Below are 26,593 nucleotides of genomic sequence, written 5' to 3' on the forward strand. Positions count from 1 at the left end.
GAGCAGTTTTACCTGGTTGGTGGTAAGTTCAGGGGATCTTATGGTAACACATTCTCACCGACTGGTTCACAGTTTCAGGTTCTATCGGTTATGGTGCCAACTGTTTAGTTGTCAGTAACGTTCTGTGTCAACTGTATTGTTGTCCGTTATGTTATATGTAATTCTCCATCCTCTCTATCGCTCCTGTTTCGGCTCAGTAAAAAACACTGAGGTACTCTGGGATATGGAGGGGAGGAGAGTTCTAAATTTAAATATTCAGTGCCCTGTTCTTGCTAAAGCCGTCCATATCCCAAGAGTACTCCAGTGCCCCCTGTGGATTCAAAGAAAAGGATTTACCTGGTGCCAAAATCCTATTTCTCTGACGTCCTAGTGGATGCTGGGAACTCCGTAAGGACCATGGGGAATAGCGGCTCCGCAGGAGACTGGGCACAAAAGTAAAAGCTTTATGACTAGCTGGTGTGCACTGGCTCCTCCCCCTATGACCCTCCTCCAAGCCTCAGTTAGATTTTTGTGCCCGGCCGAGAAGGGTGCATGCTAGGTAGCTCTCCTGAGCTGCTTAGAGTAAAAGTTTAAATAGGTTTTTTTATTTTCAGTGAGACCTGCTGGCAATAGGCTCACTGCATCGTGGGACTAAGGGGAGAAGAAGCGAACTCACCTGCATGCAGAGTGGATTGGGCTTCTTGGCTACTGGACATTAGCTCCAGAGGGACGATCACAGGCTCAGCTTGGATGGGTCCCGGAGCCGCGCCGCCGGCCCCCTTACTGAGCCAGAAGAGCGAAGAGGTCCGGAAAAATCGGCGGCAGAAGACGTTCCTGTCTTCAATAAGGTAGCGCACAGCACTGCAGCTGTGCGCCATTGCTCTCAGCACACTTCACACTCCGGTCACTGAGGGTGCAGGGCGCTGGGGGGGAGTGCCCTGAGACGCTATAAAACACGTTTTAAACCTTATATGGCTAAAGAAATGCATCACATATAGCTCCTGGGCTATATGGATGCATTTAACCCCTGACAGTTTTCCTAAAAAAAAAAAAAAAAAAAAAAGCGTGAGAAAAGGCAGCCGAAAAGGGGGCGGAGCCTATCTCCTCAGCACACAAGCGCCATTTTCCCTCACAGCTCCGCTGGAAGGACGGCTCCCTGACTCTCCCCTGCAGTCCTGCTACAGAATCAGGGTAAAACAAGAGAGGGGGGGCACTAATTGGCAGATAATACAAATACAGCAGCTATAGAAGGGAGAAACACTTATATAAGGTTATCCCTGTATATATATAGCGCTCTGGTGTGTGCTGGCAAACTCTCCCTCTGTCTCCCCAAAGGGCTCGTGGGGTCCTGTCCTCTATCAGAGCATTCCCTGTGTGTGTGCTGTGTGTCGGTACGATTGTGTCGACATGTATGAGGAGGAAAATGATGTGAAGGCGGAGCAATTGCCTGTAATAGTGATGTCACCCCCTAGGGAGTCGACACCTGACTGGATGGTCGTATGGAAGGAATTACGTGACAGTGTCAGCACTTTGCAAAAAACTGTTGACGACATGAGACAGCCGGCAAATCAGTCAGTGCCTGTCCAGGCGTCTCAAACACCGTCAGGGGCTCTAAAGCGCCCGTTACCTCAGATGGTCGACCCAGACACGGATACTGACTCCAGCGTCGACGGTGACGAGACAAACGTAATGTCCAGTAGGGCCACACGTTACATGATCACGGCAATGAAGGAGGCTTTGAACATTTCTGATACTACAAGTACCACAAAAAGGGGTATTATGTGGGGTGTGAAAAAACTACCCATAGTTTTTCCTGAATCAGATGAATTAAATGAGGTGTGTGATGAAGCGTGGGTTTCCCCCGATAAAAAACTGCTGATTTCTAATAAATTATTGGCATTATACCCTTTCCCGCCAGAGGTTAGGGCGCGTTGGGAAACACCCCCTAGGGTAGATAAGGCGCTCACGCGCTTATCAAAACAAGTGGCGTTGCCGTCTCCTGATACGGCCGCCCTCAAGGAACCAGCTGATAGAAAGCTGGAAAATATCCTAAAGGGTATATACACACATACTGGTGTTATATTACGACCAGCAATCGCCTCAGCCTGGATGTGCAGCGCTGGAGTGGCTTGGTCGGATTCCCTGACTGAAAATATTGATACCCTGGATAGGGACAGTATATTATTGACTATAGAGCATTTAAAGGATGCATTACTATATATGCGAGATGCACAGAGGGATATTTGCACCCTGGCATCAAGAGTAAGTGCGCTGTCCATTTCTGCCAGAAGAAGTTTATGGACACGACAGTGGTCAGGTGATGCGGATTCCAAACGGCATATGGAAGTTTTGCCGTATAAAGGGGAGGAGTTATTTGGGGTCGGTCTATCGGACCTGGTGGCCACGGCGACGGCTGGGAAATCCACCTTTTTACCCCAGGTCACCTCTCAGCAGAAAAAGACACCGTCTTTTCAAACTCAGTCCTTTCGTCCCCATAAGGGCAAGCGGGCAAAAGGCCACTCATTTCTGCCCCGGGGCAGAGGAAGGGGAAAAAGACTGCAGCAGGCAGCCTCTTCCCAGGATCAGAAGCCCTCCCCCGCTTCTGCCAAGTCTTCAGCATGACGCTGGGGCTTTACAAGCGGACTCAGGCACGGTGGGGGCCCGTCTCAAAAATTTCAACGCGCAGTGGGCTCACTCGCAAGTGGACCCCTGGATCCTGCAGGTAGTATCACAGGGGTACAAATTGGAATTCGAGACGTCTCCCCCTCGCCGGTTCCTGAAGTCTGCTCTACCAACGTCTCCCTCCGACAGGGAGGCAGTATTGGAAGCTATTCACAAGCTGTATTCCCAGCAGGTGATAATCAAGGTACCCCTCCTACAACAGGGAAAGGGGTATTACTCCACGCTGTTTGTGGTACCGAAGCCGGACGGCTCGGTGAGACCGATTTTAAATCTGAAATCATTGAACACTTACATAAAAAGGTTCAAATTCAAGATGGAGTCACTCAACAAAACTGTCATTATCAGTTTCAGACGCTGCCGTTTGGATTGTCCACGGCACCACGGGTCTTTACCAAGGTAATGGCCGAAATGATGATTCTTCTTTGAAGAAAAGGCGTCTTAATTATCCCTTACTTGGACGATCTCCTGATAAGGGCAAGGTCCAGGGAACAGTTAGAGGTCGGAGTAGCACTATCTCAGGTAGTGCTACGTCAGCACGGGTGGATTCTAAATATTCCAAAATCGCAGCTGATTCCAACAACACGTCTACTGTTCCTAGGGATGATTCTGGACACAGTCCAGAAAAAGGTGTTTCTCCCGGAGGAGAAGGCCAGGGAGTTATCCGAGCTAGTCAGGAACCTCCTGAAACCAGGACAAGTGTCAGTGCATCAATGCACAAGGGTCCTGGGAAAGATGGTGGCTTCTTACGAAGCGATTCCATTCGGAAGATTCCATGCAAGAACTTTTCAGTGGGATCTGCTGGACAAATGGTCCGGATCGCATCTTCAGATGCATCAGCGGATAACCCCATCTCCAAGGACAAGGGTGTCTCTCCTGTGGTGGTTGCAGAGTGCTCATCTTCTAGAGGGCCGCAGATTCGGCATCCAGGACTGGATTCTGGTGACCACGGATGCCAGCCTGAGAGGCTGGGGAGCAGTCACACAGGGAAGAAATTTCCAGGGCTTGTGGTCAAGCATGGAAACGTCTCTTCACATAAATATCCTGGAACTAAGGGCAATTTACAATGCCCTAAGTCAAGCAAGGCCTCTGCTTCAGGGTCAGTCGGTATTGATCCAATCGGACAACATCACGGCAGTCGCCCACGTAAACAGACAGGGCGGCACAAGAAGCAGGAGGGCAATGGCAGAAGCTGCAAGAATTCTTCGCTGGGCGGAAAATTATGTGACAGCACTGTCAGCTGTGTTCATTCCGGGAGTGGACAACTGGGAAGCAGACTTCCTCAGCAGACACGACCTCCACCCGGGGGAGTGGGGACTTCATCCAGAAGTCTTCCACATGATTGTGAACCGTTGGGAAAAACCAATGGTGGATATGATGGCGTCCCGCCTCAACAAAAAACTGGACAGATATTGCGCCAGGTCAAGGGACCCTCAGGCGATAGCGGTGGACGCTCTGGTAACACCGTGGGTGTACCAGTCAGTGTATGTGTTCCCTCCTCTGCCTCTCATACCCAAAGTATTGAGAATCATAAGAAGGAGAGGAGTAAGAACTATACTCGTGGCTCCGGATTGGCCAAGGAGGACTTGGTACCCGGAACTTCAAGAGATGCTCATGGAGGACCCGTGGCCTCTACCTCTAAGAAAGGACCTGCTCCAGCAGGGACCTTGTCTGTTCCAAGACTTACCGCGGCTGCGTTTGACGGCATGGAGGTTGAACACCGGATCCTGAAGGAAAAAGGCATTCCAGATGAAGTCATCCCTACCCTGATCAAGGCCAGGAAGGATGTAACCGCGAAACATTATCACCGCATTTGGCGAAAATATGTTGCGTGGTGTGAGGCCAAGAAGGCCCCTACAGAGGAATTTCAACTGGGTCGTTTCCTGCATTTCTTGCAAACAGGACTATCTATGGGCCTAAAATTAGGGTCCATTAAGGTTCAAATTTCGGCCCTGTCAATATTCTTCCAAAAAGAACTGGCTTCAGTGCCTGAAGTTCAGACGTTTGTCAAAGGGGTACTGCATATACAGCCTCCTTTTGTGCCTCCAGTGGCACCTTGGGATCTCAATGTAGTGTTGAGTCTCCTAAAGTCACATTGGTTTGAACCACTCACCACTGTGGAATTAAAATATCTCACATGGAAAGTGGTCATGCTGTTAGCCCTGGCTTCAGCCAGGCGTGTCTCAGAATTGGCGGCTTTATCATATAAAAGCCCTTACCTAATTTTTCATTCAGACAGGGCAGAACTGAGGACTCGCCCTCAATTTCTCCCTAAGGTGGTTTCAGCGTTTCACATGAACCAGCCTATTGTGGTGCCTGCGGCTACTAGGGACTTGGAGGACTCCAAGTTGCTGGACGTAGTCAGGGCCCTGAAAATATGTTTCCAGGACGGCTGGAGTCAGAAAATCTGACTCGCTGTTTATCCTGTATGCACCCAACAAGCTGGGTGCTCCTGCTTCTAAGCAGACGATTGCTCGTTGGATTTGTAGTACGATTCAGCTTGCACATTCTGTGGCAGGCCTGCCACAGCCAAAATCTGTAAAAGCCCATTCCACAAGGAAGGTGGGCTCATCTTGGGCGGCTGCCCGAGGGGTCTCGGCTTTACAACTTTGCCGAGCAGCTACTTGGTCAGGGGCAAACACGTTTGCTAAATTTTACAAATTCGATACCCTGGCTGAGGAGGACCTGGAGTTCTCTCATTCGGTGCTGCAGAGTCATCCGCACTCTCCCGCCCGTTTGGGAGCTTTGGTATAATCCCCATGGTCCTTACGGAGTTCCCAGCATCCACTAGGACGTCAGAGAAAATAAGAATTTACTTACCGATAATTCTATTTCTCATAGTCCGTAGTGGATGCTGGGCGTCCATCCCAAGTGCGGATTGTCTGCAATACTTGTATATAGTTATTGTTACAAAAATCGGGTTGTTTATTGTTGTGAGCCATCTTTTCAGAGGCTCCTACGTTTATCATACTGTTAACTGGGTTCAGATCACAAGTTGTACGGTGTGATTGGTGTGGCTGGTATGAGTCTTACCCGGGATTCAAGATCCTTCCTTATTATGTACGCTCGTCCGGGCACAGTATCCTAACTGAGGTTTGGAGGAGGGTCATAGGGGGAGGAGCCAGTGCACACCAGCTAGTCATAAAGCTTTTACTTTTGTGCCCAGTCTCCTGCGGAGCCGCTATTCCCCATGGTCCTTACGGAGTTCCCAGCATCCACTACGGACTATGAGAAATAGAATTATCGGTAAGTAAATTCTTATTTTTTTCTCTAGCGTCCATAAGGGATATTGGGGACAGATTTAGTACGATGGGGTATAGACGGGTCCAAATGAGCCAGTTCTCTTTAAATTTCTTCAGCTGGGTGTGCTGGCTCCCCCCTCTATGCCCCCTCCCACAGGCAGTTTAGAAAAAAGTGCCGTCGGTAGAGGATGCAAAAGCATACCTGCGCCGTGGGAGTTGGGGAGAGACGGTTACCGGCCTCTTGAGGTGCAGAGCCGCTTCTCCGCTGCAGGACCATCGTCCTGAGGGGCTGTTTGTTCAGTGGGACACTGCGCCTTGGCTGTCGCAGCCGCAGCTTGCCGCACACCCCTAACAGAACCTGAAGGTGATCATCGCGTTAAGTACAAACCAGCGGCCCCGCTAGGGGGTCCCCCCCATTTCATTGTGTGGCAGAAGTGTGGGTGAGGCGTACAGGTCCCTCCTGAGGGGACCCGCGGGTGCTCCTGCGTGAGACTGGCTGGAGGGGTGTTGTACCAAGCATTTATGTGAGGCTACACAGCCTGTGTAGACATTGCCAGTATAAAACTTATTAGTAGCTCTGGCGCCATAGTGGGGGGGCGGAGCTACACCAGAGCGGGCTCAGCTGTATTTTCGCGCCTTCCTCTGCATATGCAAGCAGCAGCAGCCTCATGCAGCTCCTCAAAACGGTCACAGGATCACTGGTACCGGGTGTAGAGGGGGAGAGCCACTATTAGTGCACAGTTTACATTCCTTTGGGGAATTCTCTGTACAGCAGTATCACTATTATATGTTACTACAAAAAACGCTGACAGTCTCACTAGGGCTGTACAGCGTTGGGTGCGCAGGTGTCCTCTCTTCTGTGTCTCCTTTAACATGCAATAGGGCAGGCTTGTATTGTATTCATGCTGTGTTGTATGTGTATTGTTTCTGTCTTTGATAATTGTGAAACAGAAGTCATGCAATGTATGTAATGCCAGATTTGCCCCTAGTTCATTGGGCTCCATATCCTGTGAGCAGTGTAGTCAGCCATCACAGAATGCTGATAACAACATGGGGGAGAGTCCAGAGCCTTCCTGGCTGGTGGCTATAAAAACCATGATGTTGGATATGTCATCTCAGCTCACTGCCAATAAAACGCATGAACTGCAACAAGCAGTGGCTAGCCTAACTGTCAAGGCTGATGCTTCCCATCTCCCGCTGTCTACAGGTGCACAAAAACGTGCTTTGCCTGCAATCCTATCAGATTCTGATGATGTACAGGTGGATGGGGATAGTGGGGATCCCACCCCTACACAAGGTATCGAACCCCTCATATTGGCTATACGGGATGTGTTAAAGCCCCCCCTGGAGGACGCTAGTAATCAGCAGTCATTTTTCCTCCCACAAGACAAACTGACAGTCACCTTTCCTGATTCCAAAGAATTGGACGATGTATTTAAATTAGCCTGGAAAAATCCAGATAAAATATATCAGGTGTCCAAAAGGTTTTTAAATACCCTGCCATTTGCCCCTGAAGGAAGGAAATTCTGTGAAGAATCGACAGCAGTAGACGTCTCAGTCTCTCGCCTTTCTAAAAAGGAGGTGCTCCCTGCTCCGGGCTCTTTTACGAAAAGGACCCCGGGGGATAGGAAAATAGAGACCACTCAAATCTATCTACACTGCTACAGGTGTAGCTCAAAGACCGGACATTGCTGGTTGCTGGATGACACATGCCATTCATGCATGGGCTACACAGATTCAAAAGGGCCTTTCAGGTGATATGACCTTGGTTACTACTGTAACTTTCTTAAAACACATTCAGGACACGGCAAGAGTCCTCTGTGACTCCCTTAAAGAGATTGGCAATATAAATGCTAGAACCACTGCTGTGGCTGTGTCTACACGCAGAGCCATATGGTTGCGTCAGTGTATTGCAGATGCTGACTCCAAACATAATGTGGAATCTCTTCCCTTCACAGGTGAATGGCTCTTTGGAGGTGAATTGGACGCATGGATCTCCAGAGCTACTGCTGGGAAATCCACGTTTCTCCCTTCGAGGGCTCCACCTGCTAAGCGTGCCTACCCGGGACGTCTACTCAGTCCTTTTGGTCCTCCAGATTTCGATCTAGGGCCTGGGGTGCCTCCAATGCAGCTAGAGACTCCAGAGATAAGCCTAAGAAACCAGCCATTGCTGGCTCTCAGGAACAGATCACCAGTTCAGCTTCCACAAAGACTGTGGCATGACGGTGCCCACCCACCCCGAGAGGATCTCGCTGTGGGAACTCGGTTACATCACTAGAGCCACATCTGGGACGGTTCCTGCCGAGATGCCTGGGTAAGGGACCTTATCTCTCAGGGTTACAAGCTGGAGTTCGACGGTGCTCCTCCCCAACAATTTTTCAAATCAGGCTTGCCAGTTTTGGAAAATATGCGCGTTACGCTACTACTGGCCATCGACAAGTTGGTCCAGTCCCGGGTCATTGTTCCAGTACCCCTGCTACAGCAAGGACAAGTTTACTACTCCAGTCTGTTTGTAGTGCCAAAACCAGACTGGTCTGTGAGACCCATTTTGAATCCGAAGTCCTTGAATCCTTACCTGAAGGTTTTCAAATTCAAGATGGAATATTGCGGGCCTGGAACAGGAATTCCTTGTGTCCCTGGATATCAAGGATGCCTACCTACATATCCCAATTTGGCCTCCTCATCAGGCCTATCTGCGGTTCGCCCTACTGAATCATCACTACCAGTTTCAGGCGTTGCCTTCAGCCTATCTACAGCTCCGAGGGTGTTCACGAAGGTGATGGCGGAAATGATGTTCCAGCTCAGAGTCCAAGTCAACATTGTCCCTTACCTGGACGTACTCCTGAAAAAAGCGAGTTCCAGAGAGCTTCTACTGCTCCATATAGCTCACACTATCCAACTTCTGTCTCACCACGGGTGGATCCTCAATTTACAGAAGTCTCAACTGGAACAGTCTCAAAGGCTCCTGTTTCTGGGTATGATACTGGATACGGTAGCTCAGAGAGTGTTCCTCCCAGATGACAAGGCGAGAACACTTCAAGAGATGGTTCGCATTGTTCTCCGACCTGCTCGAGTTTCCATTCATCTTTGCATAAAATTGTTTGGAAAAATGGTGGCCTCGTACCAGGCGATACAGTTTGGCAGGTTCCATGCCAGACCCTTCCAATTGGACGTCCTGAACAAGTGGTCCGGTTCACATCTTCAGATGCACCGAATGATTCAGCTGTCACCCCAGGCCAGGTTTTCACTCTTGTGGTGGTTACAGTCTTCCAACCTGTTGGAAGGTCGACGTTTCGGGATTCAGGATTGGATCCTCCTCACGACGAATGCGAGCTTGAGAGGGTGGGGAGCTGTCACCCAGGGGGCGCAGTTCCGGGGCAGGTGTTCTGCCCAAGAGGCCCTACTTCTGATCAACATTCTGGAACTTCTGGCTATCTACAATGCTCTGATTCAGGCCTCCACTCAGGGATCAGGCGATCCAGATTCAGTCGGACAACGCCACGGCAGTGGCATACATCAGTCGACAGGGAGGGACACAAAGCAGGCCCTGCATGCGAGAAGTGTCAAAAATACTTATCTGGGCGAAAACAAATGCAAGAGCGCTGTCCGCAATTTTCATTCCAGGAGTGGACAACTGGGAAGCGACTTCCTGAGTTGCCACGACCTCCACCCGGGGGAGTGGGGATTATATCCTCAGGTGTTTCAACAGATTGTCGACAGGTGGGGATACCCGCAGGTCGACATGATGTCTTGCCTCAACAAGAAGCTTCGCTGCTACTGCTCGCGAAACAGAGACCCTCAGGAAAGTGCAGTGGATGCGCTGACGTTGCCTTGGCCTTAACAGCTGGTCTACCTATTTCCTCTGATTCCGTTGATCCCAAGGGTGCTCCAGCGGATCAGATATCACAGAGTACAAGCAATCCTGATTGCGCCGGATTGGCCTCGGAGGGCGTGGTACGCAGCTCTTCTGGACAAGGGTTGTCCTGCTTCAAAGCAGACCATTGCTCGTTGGATTAGGCTTACTATCCAACAGGCCTATGTGTCGGCAGCCTTACCTGTTCCTCAGTCCCTGAAGGCCCACTCTACAAGGTCAGTGGGCTCTTCATAGGGCGGCTGCCCGTGGAGTCTCGGCTTTGCAACTATGCCGAGCAGCTACCTGGTCAGGGAAGAACACTTTTTTGTGATATTCTAGAAATTTGATACCCTGGCCAAAGAGGATACCCAGTTTGTGCAGGCGGTGCTACAGCAGTCAGTGCACGTTCCCGCCCATTCTGTAAGCTTTGGGACATCCCTATCGTACTAAATCTGTCCCCAATATCCCTTATGGAAACTAGAGAAAATAGAATTTTAAATACCTACCGGTAAATCCTTTACTCGTAGTTCATAAGGGATATTGGGCGCCCGCCTCTGTGCGGTGACTTTCTGCAGGTTATCTCTTATGTGTTACAGTTCAGCTGTTGCTGTTTTCTGTTGCCAGCTGTTGCTGGCCAGGTTATGTTATGGTGTGCTGGTGTGTAAATGTAAATCTCGCCACACTTATTGTTGTCATGTTCCTTCTCTCAAGTATGTCTTTTCTCCTTCGGGCACTGTTTTTCCTATAACTGCATGTGGGGGGGGGGGGGGGGGGGCATAGAGGGGAGGAGCCATCACAACCAGTTGAAGAAATGTAAAGTGCACTGGCTCCTTTGGACCCGTCTATACCCCATCGTACTAAGTCTGCCCCCAATATCCCTTATGGACTACAAGAAAAGGACTTACCGGTAGGTATTTAAAATCATATATATATATATATATATATATATATATATATATATATATATATAATTTTTTTTTATTTATTTTTTTAAATGCAAAATCAAGTTTAAACAGCAATAACAAAGATGGTCAATTCTAGTTTAAACTAATAAAAAAACACCCCAGTATATATTTCATTTTGTTTTGTAACTGTAAAACTACTAGTCCAATAGCAATGGGTGGGTGTCGGGCACGGTGACATTTCACTGCCTGATTAGTGCTAGCTGCAGTAATTGGGAAGGAGGGGGGACGGGTTTGTGACTGCTGTATGGTGTCTCTGCTTTATTGATGCCAGCAGAGGGGGTTGCCATGGGGCTGCTCGATCACTGCTAGCTACAGTGATTGGGACAGACGAGAAAGGAGTGGTCAGAGCCATGATTCCTGGGCTGTTCTGTTTGCAATGCCGTCCTTTTCAGCTGCCGGGGTGGGGAACGGGGTGCTGCGGGCTGTCTGTTGCCAGCAGTGATCTGTACACACTGGGGAAGGAGCCGTGGATACAGAGGGACCAGGAGAGCATAGTGGGCATTTCTGACTGGTTGCATCATATGAGACCATGGGGGTCATTCCGAGTTGATTGCTCGCTAGCTACTTTTAGCAGCCGTGCAAACGCATAGTCGCTGCCCACGAGGAGTGTATTTTCGCTTTGCAAGTGTGCGAACGCATGTGCAGCCGAGCGGGCCGAAAACGTTTTTTGCAGTTTCTGAGTAGCTCTGGACTTACTCAGCCCTTGCGATCACTTCAGCCTGTCCGGTCCCGGAATTGACGTCAGACACCCGCCCTGCAAACGCTTGGACACGCCTGCGTTTTTCCAACCACTCCCTGAAAACGGTCAGTTGACACCTATAAACGCCTTCTTCCTGTCAATCTCCTTGCTATCGGGTGTGCGAATGGATTCTTCGTTAAATCCATCGCCCAGCAACGATCCGCTTTGTACCCGTACGACATGCCTGTGCTTTGTGGTGCATGCGCAGTTTGGCCGTTTTTTTACCTGACCGCTGCGAAAATCTGCAGCGGGCTATCAATTCAGAGTGACCCCACATGTCAGGGAAAGTCCAGCTAGGTTAGAGTATTGTTTATCCATCCTAAATGTGCACACTTTACTACACTAGTGGGTACTTGTGTCCACTAAATTCACTTTTGTGGGGTTTACACTTAAGATAGAGAATCTGTATTGGTATATAAGCCAGAACAATAATCATTTTAACTTTGCAATATTCCACACACTTTCAGGTCAGAAAGACAAGTCAGGCCGCATTACTGGTGCTCTTAGAGCAAGAACTGATTGACAGATGCGACGTGGAGACTAAAGTATGTCCGGTGCTCATTGATCTCACTTCTCCAGACAGCAATGATGACGTCAAGACTGAAAATGTGGCAGTGAGTTTTAAGTCCACTTACTTTTGACATCTTACACAGGAATATTGTATATAATCGACATTTACAGATTTTGTTGCGATTCCACATGATTGGCTTGGCAAAATCAAATAATTTTGATTAAAGTTAATATATATGTTGATTATTTTACTCTCGTCTCTTTTATAGTGCAGTTACCAGCTCTGTAATGTAAAGCTGGATGGACACTAGATGATCCAAGATTGTGGCAGGCGGCACAACTGACGGAACTATAGGTCGTTCGTCCATACACAAGTAACAATACATTGCGTCACTGCGATATATAGTTCTGTGGCCACATCCAGCAGCATGCTGTCATAAACGTTATCTTCAGGTCTGCCTGCACAGCAGGCAGGTATTAAGATGCGATGAACGATGCACGGGAGGCTGCAGTAGTGCGTAGACACTATGATATGGACGATTTGTCGTTATGTAAAAGTCACTTAATTTTCTCTGACGTCCTAGTGGATGCTGGGGACTCCGTCAGGACCATGGGGATTAGCGGCTCCGCAGGAGACAGGGCACAAAAATAAAGCTTTAGGATCAGGTGGTGTGCACTGGCTCCTCCCCCTATGACCCTCCTCCAAGCCTCAGTTAGGTTTTTGTGCCCGTCCGAGCAGGGTGCAATCTAGGTGGCTCTCCTAAAGAGCTGCTTAGAAAAAGTTTTTAGGTTTTTTATTTTACAGTGAGTCCTGCTGGCAACAGGCTCACTGCAACGAGGGACTTAGGGGAGAAGAAGTGAACTCACCTGCGTGCAGGATGGATTGGCTTCTTAGGCTACTGGACACCATTAGCTCCAGAGGGATCGAACACAGGCCCAGCCATGGAGTCCGGTCCCGGAGCCGCGCCGCCGACCCCCTTGCAGATGCCGAAAAGTGAAGAGGTCCAGAAACCGGCGGCAGAAGACTTTTCAGTCTTCATGAGGTAGCGCACAGCACTGCAGCTGTGCGCCATTGTTGTCACACACTTCACACCAGCGGTCACGGAGGGTGCAGGGCGCTGCGGGGGGCGCCCTGGGCAGCAATGAGAATATCTTGTTCTGGCTAAAAAATACATCACATATAGCCCCTGGGGCTATATGGATGTATTTAACCCCTGCCAGGTCTCACAAACACCGGAGAAGAGCCCGCCGAAATAGGGGGCGGGGCCTATCTCCTCAGCACACAGCGCCATTTTCCTGCTCAGCTCCGCTGCGAGGAAGGCTCCCAGGACTCTCCCCTGCACTGCACTACAGAAACAGGGTAAAACAGAGAGGGGGGGGGGGCACTTTTTTGGCGTTTTTTGATATATTAAGCTGCTATAAGGGAGACAACACTTCTATAGGGTTGTTCCTATATATTTATAGCGCTTGGGTGTGTGCTGGCAAACTCTCCCTCTGTCTCCCCAAAGGGCTAGTGGGGTCCTGTCTTCGATAAGAGCATTCCCTGTGTGTCTGCTGTGTGTCGGTACGTGTGTGTCGACATGTATGAGGACGATGTTGGTGTGGAGGCGGAGCAATTGCCGGTAATGGTGATGTCACCCCCTAGGGAGTCGACACCGGAATGGATGGCTTTGTTTATGGAATTACGTGATAATGTCAGCACATTACAAAAATCAGTTGACGACATGAGACGGCCGGCAAACCAGTTAGTACCTGTACAGGCGTCTCAGACACCGTCAGGGGCTGTAAAACGCCCTTTACCTCAGTCGGTCGACACAGACCCAGACACGGACACCGAATCTAGTGTCGACGGTGAAGAAACAAACGTATTTTCCAGTAGGGCCACACGTTATATGATCACGGCAATGAAGGAGGCTTTGCATATCTCTGATACTGCATGTACCACAAAAAGGGGTATTATGTGGGGTCTGAAAAAACTACCTGTAGTTTTTCCTGAATCAGACGAATTGAATGAAGTGTGTGATGAAGTGTGGGTTAACCCCGATAGAAAACTGCTAATTTCAAAGAAGTTATTGGCATTATATCCTTTCCCGCCAGAGGTTAGGGCGCGCTGGGAAACACCCCCTAGGGTGGATAAGGCGCTCACACGCTTATCAAAACAAGTGGCGTTACCGTCTCCTGAAACGGCCGCCCTCAAGGATCCAGCGGATAGGAGGCTGGAAACTACCCTAAAAAGTATATACACTCATACTGGTGTTATACTGCGACCAGCCATCGCCTCTGCATGGATGTGCAGTGCTGGGGTGGTTTGGTCGGATTCCCTGACTGAAAATATTGATACCCTAGATAGGGACAGTATTTTATTGACTTTAGAGCAATTAAAGGATGCTTTTCTTTATATGCGAGATGCTCAGAGGGATATTTGCACTCTGGCATCGAGAGTAAGTGCGATGTCCATATCTGCCAGAAGAAGTTTATGGACGCGACAATGGTCAGGTGATGCGGATTCCAAACGGCATATGGAAGTATTGCCGTATAAGGGGGAGGAATTATTTGGGGTCGGTCTATCGGATTTGGTGGCCAAGGCAACAGCCGGGAAATCCACCTTTTTACCTCAGGTCCCCTCCCAACAGAAAAAGACACCGTCTTTTCAGCCGCAGTCCTTTCGTTCCTATAGGAACAAGCGGGCGAAAGGACAGTCATATTTGCCCCGAGGCAAAGGAAAGGGTAAGAGAGTGCACCAAGCAGCTTCTTCCCGGGAGCAGAAGCCCCCCCCCGGCTTCTGCAAAGCCCTCAGCATGACGTTGGGGCTTTACAAGCGGACTCAGGGGCGGTGGGGGGTCGACTCAAGAATTTCAGCGCACAATGGGCTCACTCACAGGTGGACCCCTGGATCCTGCAGATAGTATCTCAGGGTTACAGGTTGGAATTCGAGAAGTCTCCCCCTCGCCGGTTCCTAAAGTCTGCTCTGCCAACGTCTCCCTCAGACAGGGCGACGGTATTGGAAGCCATTCACAAGCTGTATTCTCAGCAGGTGATAGTCAAGGTACCCCTCCTACAACAGGGAAAGGGGTATTATTCCACACTATTTGTGGTACCGAAGCCGGACGGCTCGGTAAGACCTATTCTAAATCTGAAATCTTTGAACCTGTACATACAAAAATTCAAGTTCAAGATGGAGTCACTCAGAGCAGTGATAGCGAATCTGGAAGAAGGGGACTTTATGGTGTCCCTGGACATCAAGGATGCTTACCTGCATGTCCCAATTTGCCCTTCACATCAAGGGTACCTCAGGTTCGTAGTGCAAAACTGTCATCAGTTTCAGACGCTGCCGTTTGGATTGTCCACGGCACCTCGGGTCTTTACCAAGGTAATGGCCGAAATGATGTTTCTTCTGCGAAGAAAAGGCGTATTAATTATCCCTTACTTGGACGATCTCCTGATAAGGGCAAGGTCCAGGGAACAGCTGGGGGACGTAGTAGCACTAACCCAAGTAGTGCTGCAACAGCACGGGTGGATTCTGAATTTTCCAAAATCTCCGCAGATTCGGCATACAGGACTGGGTCCTGGTGACCACGGATGCCAGTCTGAGAGGCTGGGGAGCGGTCACACAGGGAAGAAACTTCCAGGGAGTATGGTCAAGCCTGGAGATGTCTCTTCACATAAATATACTGGAGCTAAGAGCGATTTACAATGCTCTAAGCCTGGCAAAACCCCTGCTTCAGGGTCAGCCGGTGTTGATCCAGTCGGACAACATCACGGCAGTCGCCCACGTAAACAGACAGGGCGGCACAAGAAGCAGGAGAGCAATGGCAGAAGCTGCAAGGATTCTTCGCTGGGCGGAAGATCATGTGATAGCACTGTCAGCAGTGTTCATTCCGGGAGTGGACAACTGGGAAGCAGACTTCCTCAGCAGACACGATCTACACCCGGGAGAGTGGGGACTTCATCCAGAAGTCTTCCACATGATTGTGAACCGTTGGGAAAAACCAAAGGTGGATATGATGGCGTCTCGCCTCAACAAAAAACTGGACAGGTATTGCGCCAGGTCAAGAGACCCTCAGGCAATAGCTGTGGACGCTCTGGTAACACTGTGGGTGTTCCAGTCAGTGTATGTGTTTCCTCCTCTGCCTCTCATACCAAAAGTACTGAGAATTATACGGCAAAGGGGAGTAAGAACGATACTCGTGGCTCCGGATTGGCCAAGAAGAACTTGGTACCCGGAACTTCAGGAGATGCTCACGGAAGATCCGTGGCCTCTACCTCTAAGACGGGACCTGCTTCAGCAGGGACCGTGTCTATTCCAAGACTTACCGCGGCTGCGTTTGACGGCATGGCGGTTTAACGCCGAATTCTAAGGGAAAAAGGCATTCCGGAAGAGGTCATTCCTACACTGGTAAAAGCCAGGAAGGAGGTGACTGCACAACATTATCACCGCATTTGGAGAAAATATGTTGCGTGGTGTGAGGCCAGGAAGGCCCCCACGGAGGAATTTCAATTGGGTCGATTCCTACATTTCCTGCAAACAGGATTGTCTATGGGCCTCAAATTGGGGTCCATTAAGGTTCAAATTTCGGCCCTGTCGATTTTCTTCCAGAAAGAATTGGCTTCAGTTCCTGAAGTCCAGACTTTTGTAAAAGGAGTACTACATATACAGCCCCCGGTTGTGCCTCCAGTGGCTCCGTGGGACCTTAATGTAGTTTTGGATTTTCTTAAATCCCATTGGTTTGAGCCACTCAAATCGGTGGGTTTGAAATATCTTACATGGAAAGTAACCATGCTACTGGCCCTGGCTTCAGCCAGGAGAGTGTCAGAATTGGCGGCTTTATCGTATAAAAGCCCATATCTGATTTTCCATTCGGACAGGGCAGAACTGCGGACGTGTCCTCAGTTTCTGCCTAAGGTGGTGTCAGCGTTTCACCTGAACCAGCCTATTGTGGTGCCTGCGGCTACTAGCGATTTGGAGGATTCCAAGTTGCTGGACGTTGTCAGGGCATTGAAAATATATATTTCAAGGACGGCTGGAGTCAGAAAATCTGACTCGCTGTTTATACTGTATGCACCCAACAAGTTGGGTGCTCCTGCTTCTAAGCAGACGATTGCTCATTGGATTTGTAGCACAATTCAACTTGCACATTCTGTGGCAGGCCTGCCACAGCCTAAATCTGTCAAGGCCCATTCCACAAGGAAGGTGGGCTCATCCTGGGCGGCTGCCCGAGGGGTCTCGGCATTACAACTCTGCCGAGCAGCTACGTGGTCGGGGGAGAACACGTTTGTAAAATTCTACAAATTTGATACCCTGGCTAAAGAGGACCTGGAGTTCTCTCATTCGGTGCTGCAGAGTCATCCGCACTCTCCCGCCCGTTTGGGAGCTTTGGTATAATCCCCATGGTCCTGACGGAGTCCCCAGCATCCACTAGGACGTCAGAGAAAATAAGATTTTACTTACCGATAAATCTATTTCTCGTAGTCCGTAGTGGATGCTGGGCGCCCATCCCAAGTGCGGATTGTCTGCAATACTTGTACATAGTTATTGTTACAAAAAAATCGGGTTGTTATTGTTGTGAGCCGTCTGTTCAGAGGCTCCTACGTTTGTCATACTGTTAACTGGGTTCAGATCACAAGTTGTACGGTGTGATTGGTGTGGCTGGTATGAGTCTTACCCGGGATTCAAAATCCTTCCTTATTGTGTACGCTCGTCCGGGCACAGTATCTTAACTGAGGCTTGGAGGAGGGTCATAGGGGGAGGAGCCAGTGCACACCACCTGATCCTAAAGCTTTATTTTTGTGCCCTGTCTCCTGCGGAGCCGCTAATCCCCATGGTCCTGACGGAGTCCCCAGCATCCACTACGGACTACGAGAAATAGATTTATCGGTAAGTAAAATCTTATTTTAAAACAATACAAAATAGTTTGCTGCAGACACAACTGCATCTATTTGCGTAACGCACCCCCAGTGTGGTTATACTCACGCTAATACCTTAATAAAAGAGAGTACGGTATCATATACTGTTAATTGTGGTCCAACGCACAATGAGATTTAATTTAGCAACTACAAGTATTAAACACAATTACAGATATAAAACACAAATGCAGGTATAACACACAATGAGAGAGTTACAGTTAAAGCCAATATACATACGCAAGTTTCCCTGGTTCCAGGCAGCCAGTCATCAGATAGAAGACTTCTGAGAAGGGTGTGGGTTGGGCTGTGTGTATGAGAGTGTATGTGTTTGTGAGAGAGAGAGCTGCCTGGTTCTGGGTCACTATTTTATACAGTTTGTCCAAAGGCATACAATACATCTAGCAAAATCTTTTCTCATTGGTCCAGGGGCCAGATCTCTCAAGACATCGACTGTTCATAGGTTAGGGTGAGGGCTTTTGTCCTATGTTGCGGGCACATGTGTTTGCCCCAGGGTCTTGCTGTGAAGCCAGTTCCAACTGACCAGTATCGACACCTTGCTCTGCGCATTAATCCATATATATCTAATTTCTCTAACGTCCTAGTGGATGCTGGGAACTCCGTAAGGACCATGGGGAATAGCGGGCTCCGAAGGAGGCTGGGCACTCTAGAAAGATCTTAGACTACCTGGTGTGCACTGGCTCCTCCCACTATGACCCTCCTCCAAGCCTCAGTTAGATTTCGTGCCCGGCCGAGGTTGGATGCACACTAGGGGCTCTCCTGAGCTCTTAGAAAGTTATAGTCTTAGAATTTGTTATTTTCTCTGACGTCCTAAGTGGATGCTGGGGACTCCGTCAGGACCATGGGGGGTTAGCGGCTCCGCAGGAGACAGGGCACAAAACTAAAGCTTTAGGATCAGGTGGTGTGTACTGGCTCCTCCCCCCATGACCCTCCTCCAAGCCTCAGTTAGGTTTTTGTGCCCGTCCGAGCAGGGTGCAATCTAGGTGGCTCTCTTAAGGAGCTGCTTAGAAAAAGTTTTTAGGTTTATTATTTTCAGTGAGTCCTGCTGGCAACAGGCTCACTGCATCGAGGGACTTAGGGGAGAGAAGTTCAACTCACCTGCGTGCAGGATGGATTGGCTTCTTAGGCTACTGGACACCATTAGCTCCAGAGGGAGTCGGAACACAGGTCTCACCCTGGGGTTCGTCCCGGAGCCGCGCCGCCGACCCCCCTTGCAGATGCTGAAGATTGAAGGTCCAGAAACCGGCGGCAGAAGGCTCTTCAGTCTTCTTGAAGGTAGCGCACAGCACTGCAGCTGTGCGCCATTGTTTGTCACACACTTCTCACCAACGGTCACGGAGGGTGCAGGGCGCTGCTGGGGGCGCCCTGGGCAGCAATGTAAATACCTTTTATGGCTAAAAAATACATCACATATAGCCCTTGAGGCTATATGGATGTATTTAACCCCTGCCAGATATTACAAACTACGGGAGAAAAGCCCGCCGGAATAGGGGGTGGGGCTTATTCTCCTCAGCACACAGCGCCATTTTCCTGCTCAGCTCCGCTGTGAGGAAGACTCCCAGGACTCTCCCCTGCACTGCACTACAGAAACAGGGTAAAACAGAGAGGGGGGGCACTTTTTATGGCGATATTTTATATATTTCTCTAACGTCCTAAGTGGATGCTGGGGACTCCGTCAGGACCATGGGGAATAGCGGCTCCGCAGGAGACAGGGCACAAAAAGTAAGCTTTTAGGATCACATGGTGTGTACTGGCTCCTCCCCCTATGACCCTCCTCCAAGCCTCAGTTAGGTTTTTGTGCCCGTCCGAGCAGGGTGCAATCTAGGTGGCTCTCCTAAAGAGCTGCTTAGAAAAAGTTTTTTAGGTTTTTTATTTTCAGTGAGTCCTGCTGGCAACAGGCTCACTGCATCGAGGGACTTAGGGGAGAGAATTTCAACTCGCCTGCGTGCAGGATGGATTGGATTCTTAGGCTACTGGACACCATTAGCTCCAGAGGGAGTCGGAACACAGGTCTCACCCTGGGGTTCGTCCCGGAGCCGCGCCGCCGACCCCCCTTACAGATGCTGAAGATTGAAGGTCCGGAAACAGGCGGCAGAAGGCTCTTCAGTCTTCATGAAGGTAGCGCACAGCACTGCAGCTGTGCGCCATTGTTGTCACACACTTCACACCAGACGGTCACGGAGGGTGCAGGGCGCTGCTGGGGGCGCCCTGGGCAGCAATATATAATACCTTTTATGGCAAAAGAATACATCACATATAGCCATTAAGGCTATATGTATGTATTTAACCCATGCCAAATGTCTAAAACTCCGGGAGAAAAGCCCGCCGGAATAGGGGGCGGGGCTTATTCTCCTCAGCACACAGCGCCATTTTCCTGCTCAGCTCCGCTGTGAGGAAGGCTCCCAGGACTCTCCCCTGCACTGCACTACAGAAACAGGGTAAAACAGAGAGGGGGGGCATATTTTGGCGATATTTTTATATATTTAAGCGGCTATAAGGAACAACACTTATATAGGGTTGTTCCCATATATATTATAGCGCTTGGGTGTGTGCTGGCAAACTCTCCCTCTGTCTCCCCAAAGGGCTAGTGGGGTCCTGTCTTCGATAAGAGCATTCCCTGTGTGTCTGCTGTGTGTCGGTACGTGTGTGTCGACATGTATGAGGACGATGTTGGCGTGGAGGCAGAGCAATTGCCGATAATGGTGATGTCACCCCCCAGGGAGTCGACACCGGAATGGATGGCTTTGTTTATGGAATTACGTGATAATGTCAGCACATTACAAAAATCAGTTGACGACATGAGACGGCCGGCAAACCAGTTAGTACCTGCCCAGGCGTCTCAGACACCGTCAGGGGCTGTAAAGCGCCCTTTACCTCAGTCGGTCGACACAGACCCAGACACAGACACTGAATCTAGTGTCGACGGTGATGAAACAAACGTATTTTCAAGTAGGGCCACACGTTATATGATCACGGCAATGAAGGAGGCTTTGCATATCTCTGATACTACAAGTACCACAAAAAGGGGTATTATGTGGGGGGTGAAAAAACTACCTGTAGTTTTTCCTGAATCAGAGGAATTAAATGAGTGATGAAGCGTGGGTTAACCCAGATAGAAAAATGCTAATTTCAAAAAAGTTATTAGCATTATACCCTTTCCCGCCAGAGGTTAGGGCGCGCTGGGAAACACCCCCTAGGGTGGATAAGGCGCTCACACGCTTATCGAAACAAGTGGCGTTACCGTCTCCTGATACGGCCGCCCTCAAGGATCCAGCTGATAGGAGGCTGGAAACTACCCTGAAAAGTATATACACTCATACTGGTGTTATACTGCGACCAGCCATCGCCTCAGCCTGGATGTGCAGTGCTGGGGTCGTCTGGTTGGATTCCCTGACTGAAAATATTGATACCCTGGATAGGGACAGTATTTTATTGACTATAGAGCAATTAAAGGATGCTTTCCTTTATATGCGAGATGCGCAGAGAGATATTTGCACTCTGGCATCGAGAGTAAATGCGATGTCCATATCTGCCAGAAGGAGTTTATGGACGCGACAGTGGTCAGGTGATGCGGATTCCAAACGACATATGGAAGTATTGCCGTATAAAGGGGAGGAATTATTTGGCGTAGGTCTATCGGATCTGGTGGCCACGGCAACTGCCGGAAAATCCACTTTTTTACCTCAGACCCCCTCCCAACAGAAAAAGACACCGTCTTTTCAGCCGCAGTCCTTTCGTTCCTATAAGAACAAGCGGACAAAAGGACAGTCATATCTGCCTCGGGGCAGAGGAAGGGGTAAGAGAGGGCAGCAAGCAGCCCCTGCCCAGGAACAGAAGCCCTCCCAGGGTTCTGCAAAGCCCTCAGCATGACGCTGGGGCCTTACAAGCGGACTCGGGAACGGTGGGGGGTCGACTCAAGAATTTCAGCGCACAGTGGGCTTGCTCACAGGTGGACCCCTGGATTCTACAGGTAGTATCTCAGGGTTACAGGTTGGAATTCGAGAAGTCTCCCCCTCGCCGGTTCCTAAAGTCTGCTTTGCCAACGTCTCCCTCGGACAGGGCGACGGTATTGGAAGCCATTCACAAGCTGTTTGCTCAGCAGGTGATAGTCAAGGTACCCCTCCTACAACAGGGAAAGGGGTATTACTCCACGCTATTTGTGGTACCGAAGCCGGACGGCTCGGTAAGACCTATTCTAAATCTCAAATCTTTGAACCTGTACATACAAAAATTCAAGTTCAAGATGGAGTCACTCAGAGCAGTGATAGCGAATCTGGAAGAAGGGGACTTTATGGTGTCCCTGGACATAAAGGACGCTTACCTGCATGTCCCAATTTGCCCTTCACATCAAGGGTACCTCAGGTTCGTGGTGCAAAACTGTCATTATCAGTTTCAGACGCTGCCGTTTGGATTGTCCACGGCACCTCGGGTCTTTACCAAGGTAATGGCCGAAATGATGATCCTTCTACGAAGAAGAGGCGTATTAATTATCCCTTACTTGGACGATCTCCTGATAAGGGCAAGATCCAGAGAACAGCTGGAAGACGGAGTAGCACTAACCCAACTAGTGCTGCAACAACACGGGTGGATTCTGAATTTTCCAAAATCTCAGTTGACCCCGACGACACGTCTGCTGTTCCTGGGAATGATTCTGGACACGGTTCAGAAAAAGGTGTTTCTTCCGGAGGAGAAAGCCAGGGAGTTATCCGAACTTGTCAGGAACCTCCTAAAACCAGGGACAGTGTCTGTGCATCAATGCACAAGAGTCCTGGGAAAGATGGTGGCTTCTTACGAAGCGATTCCATTCGGCAGATTCCACGCACGAACTTTTCAGTGGGATCTGCTGGACAAATGGTCCGGATCGCATCTGCAGATGCATCAGCGGATAACCTTATCGCCACGGACAAGGGTGTCTCTTCTGTGGTGGTTGCAGAGTGCTCATCTGTTAGAGGGCCGCAGATTCGGCATACAGGACTGGGTCCTGGTGACCACGGATGCCAGTCTGAGAGGCTGGGGAGCGGTCACACAAGGAAGAAACTTCCAGGGAGTATGGTCAAACCTGGAGATGTCTCTTCACATAAATATACTGGAGCTAAGAGCGATTTACAATGCTCTAAGTCTGGCAAAACCCCTGCTTCAGGGTCAGCCGGTGTTGATCCAGTCGGACAACATCACGGCAGTCGCCCACGTAAACAGACAGGGCGGCACAAGAAGCAGGACAGCAATGGCAGAAGCTGCAAGGATTCTTCGCTGGGCGGAAGATCATGTGATAGCACTGTCAGCAGTATTCATTCCGGGAGTGGACAACTGGGAAGCAGACTTCCTCAGCAGACACGATCTACACCCGGGAGAGTGGGGACTTCATCCAGAAGTCTTCCACATGATTGTGAACCGTTGGGAAAAACCAATGGTGGATATGATGGCGTCCCGCCTCAACAAAAAACTGGACAGGTATTGCGCCAGGTCAAGAGATCCTCAGGCAATAGCTGTGGACGCTCTGGTAACACCGTGGGTGTTCCAGTCAGTGTATGTGTTCCCTCCTCTGCCTCTCATACCAAAAGTACTGAGAATTATACGGCAAAAGGGAGTAAGAACGATACTAGTGGCTCCGGATTGGCCAAGAAGAACTTGGTACCCGGAACTTCAAGAGATGCTCACGGAGGATCCGTGGCCTCTACCTCTAAGACGGGACCTGCTTCAGCAGGGACCGTGTCTATTCCAAGACTTACCGCGGCTGCGTTAGACGGCATGGCGGTTGAACGCCGAATTCTAAAGGAAAAAGGCATTCCGGAAGAGGTCATTCCTACACTGGTAAAGGCCAGGAAGGAGGTGACTGCACAACATTATCACCGCATTTGGAGGAAATATGTTGCGTGGTGTGAGGCCAGGAAGGCCCCCACGGAGGAATTTCAACTGGGTCGATTCCTACATTTCCTGCAAACAGGATTGTCTATGGGCCTCAAATTGGGGTCCATTAAGGTTCAAATTTCGGCCCTGTCGATTTTCTTCCAGAAAGAATTGGCTTCAGTTCCTGAAGTCCAGACTTTTGTAAAAGGAGTACTACATATACAACCCCCGGTTGTGCCCCCAGTGGCACCGTGGGATCTTAATGTAGTCTTGGATTTTCTAAAATTCCATTGGTTTGAGCCGCTCAAATCGGTGGAGATGAAGTATCTTACATGGAAAGTAACCATGCTACTGGCCCTGGCTTCAGCCAGGAGAGTATCAGAATTGGCGGCTTTATCATATAAGAGCCCATATCTGATTTTCCATACGGACAGGGCAGAACTGCGGACGCGTCCTCATTTTCTGCCTAAGGTGGTGTCAGCGTTTCACCTGAACCAGCCTATTGTGGTGCCTGCGGCTACTAACGAGTTGGAGGATTCCAAGTTGTTGGACGTGGTCCGGGCATTGAAAATATATATTTCAAGAACGGCTGGAGTCAGAAAGTCTGACTCACTGCTTATATTGTATGCACCCAACAAGATGGGTGCTCCTGCTTCTAAGCAGACGATTGCTCGTTGGATTTGTAGCACAATTCAACTTGCACATTCTGTGGCAGGCTTGCCACAACCTAAATCTGTCAAGGCCCATTCCACAAGGAAAGTGGGCTCATCCTGGGCGGCTGCCCGGGGAGTCTCGGCATTACAACTCTGCCGAGCTGCTACTTGGTCAGGGGCAAACACGTTTGCAAAATTCTACAAATTTGATACCCTGGCTGAGGAGGACCTTGAGTTCTCTCATTCGGTGCTGCAGAGTCATCCGCACTCTCCCGCCCGTTTGGGAGCTTTGGTATAATCCCCATGGTCCTGACGGAGTCCCCAGCATCCACTTAGGACGTTAGAGAAAATAAGAATTTACTTACCGATAATTCTATTTCTCGTAGTCCGTAGTGGATGCTGGGCGCCCATCCCAAGTGCGGATTGTCTGCAATACTTGTACATAGTTATTGTTACAAAAAAATCGGGTTGTTATTTGTTGTGAGCCGTCTGTGCAGAGGCTCCTACGTTTGTCATACTGTTAACTGGGTTCAGATCACAAGTTATACGGTGTGATTGGTGTGGCTGGTATGAGTCTTACCCGGGGTTCAATATCCTTCCTTATTGTGTACGCTCGTCCGGGCACAGTACCTAACTGAGGCTTGGAGGAGGGTCATAGGGGGAGGAGCCAGTACACACCATGTGATCCTAAAAGCTTACTTTTTGTGCCCTGTCTCCTGCGGAGCCGCTATTCCCCATGGTCCTGACGGAGTCCCCAGCATCCACTACGGACTACGAGAAATAGAATTATCGGTAAGTAAATTCTTATTTTAAGCTGCTATAAGGATACAACACTTATATAAGGTTGTTCCCATATATATTATAGCGCTTGGGTATGTGCTGGCAAACTCTCCCTCTGTCTCCCCAAAGGGCTAGTGGGGTCCTGTCTTCGATAAGAGCATTCCCTGTGTGTCTGCTGTGTGTCGGTACGTGTGTGTCGACATGTATGAGGACGATGTTGGTGTGGAGGCAGAGCAATTGCCGGTAATGGTGATGTCACCCCCCAGGGAGTCGACACCGGAATGGATGGCTTTGTTTATGGAATTACGTGATAATGTCAGCACATTACAAAAATCAGTTGACGACATGAGACGGCCGGAAAACCAGTTAGTACCTGCCCAGGCGTCTCAGACACCGTCAGGGGCTGTAAAACGCCCTTTACCTCAGTCGGTCGACACAGACCCAGACACGGACACTGAATCTAGTGTCGACGTTGAAGAAACAAACGTATTTTCAAGTAGAGCCACACGTTATATGATCACGGCAATGAAGGAGGCTTTGCATATCTCTGATACTGCAAGTACCACAAAAAGGGGTATTATGTGGGGGGTGAAAAAACTACCTGTAGTTTTTCCTGAATCAGAGGAATTGAATGATGTATGTGATGAAGCGTGGGTTAACCCAGATAGAAAAGTGCTAATTTCAAAAAAGTTATTGGCATTATACCCTTTCCCGCCAGAGGTTAGGGCGCGCTGGGAAACACCCCCTAGGGTGGATAAGGCGCTCACACGCTTATCAAAACAAGGGGCGTTACCGTCTCCTGATACGGCCGCCCTCAAGGATCCAGCTGATAGGAGGCTGGAAACTACCCTAAAGAGTATATACACACATACTGGTGTTATACTGCGACCAGCCATCGCCTCAGCCTGGATGTGCAGTGCTGGGGTGGTCTGGTCGGATTCCCTGACTGAAAATATTGATACCCTGGATAGGGACAGTATTTTATTGACTATAGAGCAATTAAAGGATGCTTTTCTTTATATGCGAGATGCTCAGAGGGATATTTGCACTCTGGCATCGAGAGAAAGTGCGATGTCCATATCTGCCAGAAGAAGTTTATGGACGCGACAGTGGTCAGGTGATGCGGATTCCAAACGACATATGGAAGTATTGCCGTATAAAGGGGAAGAATTATTTGGCGTAGGTCTATCGGATCTGGTGGCCACGGCAACTGCCGGAAAATCCACCTTTTTACCTCAGACCCCCTCCCAACAGAAAAAGACACCGTCTTTTCAGCCGCAGTCCTTTCGGTCCTATAAGAAGCGGGCAAAAGGACAGTCATATCTGCCCCGGGGCAGAGGAAGGGGTAAGAGAGGGCAGCAAGCTGCCCCGGAACAGAAGCCCTCTCAGGGTTCTGCAAAGCCCTCAGCATGACGCTGGGGCTG

At 49.6% G+C, this 26,593-nt stretch overlaps 1 protein-coding gene across 6 annotated transcripts in view; it reads left to right on the plus strand.

Annotated features, from left to right (window-relative positions):
- The window catches only part of PPP4R1 (protein phosphatase 4 regulatory subunit 1), a 258,120-nt gene that overhangs the window by 60,659 nt on the left and 170,868 nt on the right, over positions 1-26,593 (plus strand). For all 6 annotated transcript variants that reach the window (XM_063923466.1, XM_063923468.1, XM_063923467.1 and 3 more), the window contains exon 6: positions 11,925-12,071. In XM_063923466.1, coding sequence (XP_063779536.1) covers positions 11,925-12,071 — 147 coding nt within the window. The remainder of the gene's footprint in view (positions 1-11,924; positions 12,072-26,593) is intronic.

This window comes from Pseudophryne corroboree, chromosome 5 (genome assembly GCF_028390025.1).
Source record: "Pseudophryne corroboree isolate aPseCor3 chromosome 5, aPseCor3.hap2, whole genome shotgun sequence".
Taxonomy (NCBI): Eukaryota; Metazoa; Chordata; class Amphibia; order Anura; family Myobatrachidae; genus Pseudophryne; species Pseudophryne corroboree.